This window comes from Symphalangus syndactylus, chromosome 12, assembly GCF_028878055.3.
Source record: "Symphalangus syndactylus isolate Jambi chromosome 12, NHGRI_mSymSyn1-v2.1_pri, whole genome shotgun sequence".
NCBI lineage: Eukaryota > Metazoa > Chordata > Mammalia > Primates > Hylobatidae > Symphalangus > Symphalangus syndactylus.
In genome coordinates, this window is record NC_072441.2 from 125,087,603 (window position 1) to 125,095,382 (window position 7,780).

The 7,780-nt window shown below is 53.2% G+C and overlaps 1 protein-coding gene across 1 annotated transcript in view; it reads left to right on the forward strand.

Annotated features, from left to right (window-relative positions):
• LHX4 (LIM homeobox 4) overlaps positions 1–7,780 on the forward strand; it is a 43,831-nt gene that overhangs the window by 29,626 nt on the left and 6,425 nt on the right. Inside the window, exon 3 of the mRNA XM_055255274.1 lies at positions 5,973–6,175. Within this exon, the coding sequence (XP_055111249.1) occupies positions 5,973–6,175 (203 nt within the window). The remainder of the gene's footprint in view (positions 1–5,972; positions 6,176–7,780) is intronic.

Sequence of the window (7,780 nt, forward strand, 5' to 3'; positions counted from 1 at the left end):
AAGCAAATGGAGCAGGGTGGCAGTGCGGCCACGGGGTGAGTGCCAGGGCATCGGGCTGAGGGCTGGAGGTGAGGGTCAGATGAGATCACATGTGCAGGGCCCACTCTGCGCAGGACACAGGTTGGTGCTAGGAGAATGGCAGTTGCCTTTATCACCAGTGTCTCAGTGACCCACTTGTGGTACGTCATATGGGTCTGCTCAGAGGTTGGAACTCATCATCAGGAATGTGCCAGACAGCCATGGTGTAGGATTTATGCGCCCCTGGTTCTAGAAGGCTCGGTGCCTGCAGGACCTGCCTGCTGCCCCCTTTCTACAGGGTCCAGACCCTCAAGCCTGTCCTGCACTGGTGAGCAGCCCAGCCAGGTGGTCGGGAGCAGCAGGGGTGGACAAATCAACAGCAGCAGGAGCTCAGGTGCAGAGGCTGGGACCCGGCACACAAGACCTGGTCCTCTCCTGGGGTCAAGAGTGGCCCGTGAGAGTCAGCTGAGAAGTCTCAGCTCTTCTCTGCCCACACCTGGGCCAGCCAGAGGATGTGGAAGGTGGACAGTGGGCCAGTTACGTGTGTTGGGGTTAACACACCGGGGGGTGAGGGCTCCCCCGGCCACCCCAGCACTGCAGGGCTGGCAGCCTCATGCAGGGGGCTCAGAGTTGCATGAGGGGGACAGGCCCTCTCCTCGAGCTGCAGCCTAGGTCAGGGCACCAAGGCTGGGTTTGCTGCCCTTGATGCCCGCCGCATGCCCACTGTGTTGTGTCAGAAGCACCGACTGCAAACCCCGGTTCTCTCGCTCGTTGCCCGTGGGAGCTAGGGGTCAGCACCTCACCTCTCTGAGCCCCAGTTCTTATCTGTTAAAATGTGTCACAGTGCCCACCTTTCAGGCTAGGAGCTCAGGAGATAGTCATGGAGGCAGTGTGATGGCGACAGCAAGTGGGATGTAAAGTCTTGTGGTTTAGTAAACCATGAGCCTCATTTCAACCTGGGACTTAATGCCCTTCTTAGAAAAGCTTTTGGTTGGGCACAGTGGCTCACACCTGTAATTCCAGTGCTTTGGGGGCCAAGGTGGGAGGATCGCTTGAGACCAGGAATTCGAGGCCAGCCTCGGCAACATAGCAAGACCCAATCACTACAAAAAATGTCTTAAAAAATGAGCTGGGCATGGTGGCGTGTGCCTGTGATCATAGCTGCTCAGGAGGCCAAGGTAGGAAGACTGGCAGTTCGAGTGCGGTGAGCTATGATTGTGGCACTGCACTCCAGCCCGGGAAACCGAGTGAGATCCCCTCACCCCTAAAGAAAAGAGCTTAAAACTGCTTCTCTGCTCTGAGAAGCACAGCTACCTGCCTTCACTGAAATATACCTCAGGCTGAGATTTGGGGTGGGGTAGCAGGTCAGTTGATCATCTGCAGGAAGGTGCAGTTTGTCCATGTCAGCTCGCTCACGCCACCAGTCCATTCTTAAGGAACTGCCGACCAGGACTGATGATGCATTTTAGCTTTGACCTTTTGGGGGTTATCCTACCAACAAACAGTCCATTGGGAAGAAAACAGTCCCAGGAATTAACAGCTCAGAATGTCCACACTGGTGAATCTTTTTCTAACAATGAACATGAAGGTAGCAGAAGCTGGTGTGTTTCTAGATGGTTCCTCTAACCAAACTAATTTTTCACTGTTGACAAGTGAGGCAAGGGTTGCACTGGACCAAAGGCTGAGGCTTGGCCATCTAGCATTCCATGCAAAATGGCTTCCTATAAGCATTCCTTTGATTCTCTATTCTGTCCTGAGTCTGCCTCAACCATGAGACAGGAGAGTCTCTGGTACGAGCTGCTGTAGCAGTGCCCTTCATCCAGGGCACGTAAAGGAGTCTTGGACCTTTCTTTCTCTGGGATCCCTGCCCGGCACCTTCCTACAGAGACGACTTTAAAAGGAAAAAAAAAAAAAAAAGGGAAACCAGCGCCCCATTCCAAGGAGCCTGGCATTCCTGAAGCCTCCTTCCCTGCTAGGTGCCTGTCACCTGTCTTCACTGCCTCCTTTTCCCTGTCATGCTCATCACCTATGGCTTCTGTCCAAGTGCCTGAACAGAAGACTAAAACCTCCACTGCAGGCTGGTTTGAGGTCTTGATTTATGTAAGAATCTTGCACAGCAGTGCTAATGTAAATTTCAGTTTTTTCCCTCTAGGATAAACACCAAAATATGCAACTTTTTTTGGTGGGAAGAGAGATTGTCCTGTGATTTCTACCCATTTTCTGAGGCCTGTGGAAATAAACCTTTATGTACTTAAAATTAGACCAAAAATAGAACAAAGTTAATACCAAACTTGAAAAAAAAAGAAAGAAAAGAGCTGCCATTATGGAGAGCCAAGCCTCCCCTGACTACTCAGGCACATGTTTTAAGAAGCAGTTCGTTCGTTCGCTCATTCATTCATTCATTCATTGGGTCTTTGTGGCTTGCCTACTATGTGCCGGGCAGGGATAAGAGAATTTCCAGTGGTGCTGGTTAGAGGAGGAAAATAATATGAGCCATTAGCAAGTCCTTCCTTGCATTTTCTCTGTGGTTTTGGATCAGCTCCAGCTGCTCTCCCGGGGGGGGACTGGTTGTCCCCAGAGGCCTGGCTAGCAGGACTGGGCAGCAGGCTTATCTTCCTGAAAGGTGAGGCCAGTGCCCTTGGTGCCCCCGCGTGGGTACCCGGTGATAGGTGTTAAGGGGTGCTGCCTGGAAAAGCCCTTGGGAGCCCTCTTCCTTGGCTGGAGTCCAGCCTTTCCCTCTTCACCCCCAGCGTCCTTCATATTTGGTCATGTTGGTTAGACTGCTGGTTCTCTGTGTAGCAGCCGGGTTCACAGTTTTACCTCGTGTGGGGCCAGGGAATTCTAGGCATGACTGTGTGTCTCATTATTGCCTGTTGCAGGACAAGTCATGTGACCTGCCAGGCTTTGGCCTTCTCACCTGTGACTCTGGCTATTCTAAGATCTGGGAATGGGGACAGTGTCTCCATCACAGACACACCCCTGTAGGATGCCCTGTATCCTAGATCCACTGGCTCTGACTGGAGATGGGGTGGAGGGTGACCTGCAGGGCTGGGCTGGGCCGGGGGAGCCTTGTGGGCCAAGGAGGTGCATGCGGCTCCCTCGGCGAGGGTCCTGCTGGCTGTGCTCCAGGGGAAAAGGTAATGAGAAGCCACTTCCACTTCCCTTCGGTATAAATCCCACAATCAGGAAAATTGCTTCAATTGCTAAAAAACGCTGGTGGGGAAGTCCATTTATTTTTCATTTTTCTTGTGCACTTGCCACCCTCATGCATGAATCACTGTCGGTATGTAGATTAAATTTATACCTCCGTTATCTTTCATGTCTCTGGTGCGCTGGTGTCAACTGGGCCTCCGGTGACTGAAAGCCCCTGCCTGCTTTTTAGTGGGAGAGAGTGTGGCCCCTATGGAGGAGGGTGCTGAAGGGTCTTCCCTCTGTTCCGGGGTCTCCTCTCAGCCCTCCTCTCCTTGGATCTCTGGTTAGGACACATTCTCCAAATTTGGGTGGTTTATTGGGAGGGTTTGCAACAAGCATGATGAAAGCCTTGTTTCATTTTAATTAATTAATTTAGAGACAGGGTCTTGCTCTGTTGCCCAGGCTGGAGCGCAGTGGCATGATCTCGGCTCACTGTAGCCTCAACCTCCCTGGGCTCAGGTGATCTTCCCATCTCAGCCTCCCAGGCAGCTGGGACTACAGGTGCACACCACCACACCCGGCTAATTTTTTGTATTTTTTGTAGAGGCAGGGATTCACCATGTTGCCCAGGCTGGGCTCAAGTGATCCTCCTGCCTCAGCCTCCCAAAGTGCTGGGATGACAGGCGTGAGCCGCCACACCCGGTGCCTTGTTTCATTTTAGTACCTGCTTTGCAAATTGGCCAGGATTGGATATTAAATGTATAGGCCTTTTGAAAACACTCTCTAGTAACACGTGTGTAGGCTTCTTTTCTCTTTGTTGTACACACACACACACACACACAGTAGAGGTGGGTGCCTGCCAGCCTTCCTCTTTGATCCAGGTGATGTGGTTACACAGCAGTTGTGGAGGACCTGGTTCTCACCTGTGTTCTGGGAGGTCCAGAACTGTCCAGAGCCGACTGTATGCTTTGTTCTCCCTCCTCAGATTCGGCCATCTCCGTGCACATCCTCTGCAAGTATGGTGCTTTATCTGCTGATTTATTTATTCAACAAATATTAACTCTACTTTCCTGGGTCCTGAATCCCCTTAAGAATCTGATGAAAGCCCAGGTCCCCTCCTGAGGCACAATTTTGAACAACTTAGCAGGTGGTTTACAGGCCTATTCCTGACCCTCAGGCAGAGAACTCCTGCTCTAAATGGGCCCCATCTCTCTGAAAACCAAGAGGCATTCCAGGAATTCAGAAGCCTGGCGTCCTCCCAAGCCACCACCTCTTGTCCCTTCACACCCCAACACCCTTCTTATACCCATCTCAGAAGAGTGTTCCCTGAAGTACACTCTGGGTCTTTCGGGATTACCCATGCAAACTTAAAGAACCCCACTTTTCTCTGGGATGCCATGTCCCTGGTGGGGGGCGTTTGAGGCTGCTGCTGGCCATGCCTGTTCCAGGTCCCCATAGCCCCCTCAGCCCCCTCAGCAGGTATCATTACTGCGTAAGAGACCCATCATTCTGCATTAATCTGGGATTCATCATGATAGCCATGACCATAATTAATTTATTTGGTATTAATGTGGATGAAATATGTACTGTCCTTTCAGGGGAAATCAGGCTGCCTATAAGCATTAGTTAAAAGGACCATTAAAATCAAACCTTCCCCAGATCCATTAGGCGAAGTCTTTCATCCTGAAGAAGATAAAGTTCTGCTGTGTGAAATGTCATGAATAATTAGGTTGATTGCTGTTTTAAACTCTGCCCTTGCTTTCCCAATGCCTCCCGCCTCCCTCCTGAAGCGGGGAAGGCTCGCCTGCAGCCACGCACCCTCCGTCCCTGTCGGCCCCCAGATTTCCCTCGTCTCCTGTGACCGCCGGCATGCTTCTGTTGATCTCTATGACCAGAATGGGGAAAGGGAGCAGAAACAACCCCACTGGACGATACTTTCAATGTGTCAATTTCTCCTTCCTTCCCGGCCTTGGCAGGGGGTGGCTTCCTTCGTAGAAGCTGCCTTGGTGGCAGCGGGTGGTTTCCTCTTGCCTCGGTGTTGTTCTGGAAAGGTGCTGACCAAGGAGACGTCTGAAGCAGCATTTTCCAAACTGCAATCTGCAGACTCCTTGTCCCGAATGCTGTAGGGGCTGAAAAGTGCAGCTTCCTGGGCCCTTCCCAAGCCACCAAGCCCCAGGCCGTGCGTGCATAGGAAGGGGATGGAGGCAGGCTTGGAGAGCTTTGTGTGTGCAGAATGGAGGTGAGGGGAGAAATGGAGGCAAAGAAGAGAGAACAGCTGTTAGGAGAGCCTTGCTCTGCTGACAAAGAGCATTTTCTCCGCAGCGTGCTGTCCCCTGGCCAGGCAGGGCCTCCTCCCTGGGAGTGTGTGAAAAGGTGTTGCTGGGTGCTTTATACACACAGTCTGTGGCACATACAGTTCCCTGTGAGGCTGTCCTCTGGGATCAACCATAAGGGTGAGGAAGCTGGGAGGTGGAGGGGGAGACAGCCTGCTTTGCGGGACTTAGAAAGTCCACCTGCTCCCTCTGTGAATTGATGGGTGTTAATCGGGCAGCTGGAATCCGGGGGCATCAGCTTTGGAAAAGGTTCCTGAGGGAGACTCTAGTTCTCATTAGTCCCTTCTTTGGTGGTTGAAGAGTCCCGGGCACAAAGCAATGAAGCTAGATAGAGGCAGAGAGGACCAGACGGCAAGCTCTGGGTGGCTGGGGGGTGAGGCTCATGGAGTCCCGGAGTGGTGGGGTAGGTGGGAGGCTGCTCCAGGAAGTTGGGGGAAGCCAGATCCCTCGCTCCCTGTGTGCCCTAATCCTTTCCTGCTGCCCTGACAGGCGCTTCGGCACAAAATGCACAGCCTGCCAGCAGGGTATCCCCCCGACCCAGGTGGTCCGCAAGGCCCAGGACTTTGTCTACCACCTGCACTGCTTTGCTTGCATCATCTGCAACCGGCAGCTGGCCACGGGGGATGAGTTCTACCTCCTGGAGGACGGGCGGCTGGTGTGCAAGGAAGACTACGAGACGGCCAAGCAGAACGGTAAGCGGCATGGCCCTGCACGGTCCCCTCTCCAGCCTTTGTTCGGGCCACGCCCTCTGCCTGAGGTGCCCTTCTCCTGGCGTCCCACCTGCCCGTCCCTCAGAGCCCTACTCATGCACTGCCACCTCTGAGAAGCATCCCGGATCTCCACACTGAGAGTTAATGCTGAACACCTCCCCGGCCATTAGCACTCGCCGGCTTCATGGAATTGTTCATCCAGCCATGGTTCCTGAGGGCCTGCCTGTCTCCGTGGTAGGCTCAGAAGCAGCCAAGAAGGTGGTTGTTACCATGGTCGCGGCCTCCTCCCCTGGGTGGAGGCTGGGGTGCTGAGGGGTGGCTGGGAGCTTGGTCTGTATTGGACACGTGGGGCTGCCGCTTAGTTTTGCACATCAGGGTGCACGTGGACCTCTCCGCAGCCCCTGCCTCAGAGGCCGTCGGTGAGAGCCCAGCACTGGCCTCTGCACACTTCATACATCTTGTATTTCTGTTAATTGTGTTCTGTTCGCCTCTCAGACTGTGGGCTCCTCTAGGGCAGGGGCTCCTGGTGTTTCTGCAGCAAGTGCCCAGTGAGTGCGAGGCAGGACACCACATGCCAGATTCAGGGAGGCTCCATCTCAGCAATATAGCTCCCTCCACCCACTTCAATATAGCTCCCTCCACCCACTTCAATATAGCTCCCTCCACCCACCTCAATATAGCTCCCCCCACCCACTTCAATATAGCTCCCCCCACCCCTTCACAACCACTGCAGGGCCACTGCCCATGGTGGCAGCAGGAGCTCTGCATGGTGGAGGCTGAAGTCAGGTCCTGCATTTAGCAGCCACCCCTGGAAAGGCCTAGCTTGGCCTGGCAGCAGCGGCTCTCGCCCTACATGCCATGCTCTGGGCAGCCTGGGGACTTTCCAGGGTAGAGTCCGGAACAACACATTCCCCATGCTCCCCTCACAAAGCCAAGCCGGACACTTTGATTCCTGCAGCCCTACCTCTGGCTTCTTACTCCCAGATGCACCCACATGGTCGCGGGCTAAGGCCCTGGCTCTGAATTTGGGATTTGGCCAAACCCAACATGATAATCTCAGATGTGTGAACACACAAAACATCAAGTTCCTTGGCCTTTGACTAGAATTTTGAGCAACTCAGGGTGTTACTGTGCAAAAATGGCTCTTGTTGACAGCTCTGGGCTTGATGAGAAAAAAATTAAGCAACAACAATTTTATGTATCTCCTTTTAGATCTTTTCTGGGCCAACACACGTTATACAGATCTCACCAATAATGGAGAAACTGGTTTTTTGTTCAATGAACACAGTACAAAATAGGGGGATTGTGGTGGTGAGGAAGCAGAGGGGATTCATAAGGCCCTTTAGGTGAGCCAGCTGGAGCTGGGTTTGGCTTTGGTCAATGGCAGGAGTGGGCAGGGCTTCCTGTCTCTTTGAGGACCTTCCCTCCCACCACCCCCACAGCTCTGGCCTTTCAGGGTGGACAGAGGCCTTTGACCTCCTTCCTCCAGAGACCAACCCATCCCAAGGCTCTTTGCCTGCATGTACTAATCTGCTCTGGTTTCTTAAAACTCACTCCATGCTACTGCCTTGAAGTCAATTGTGATGT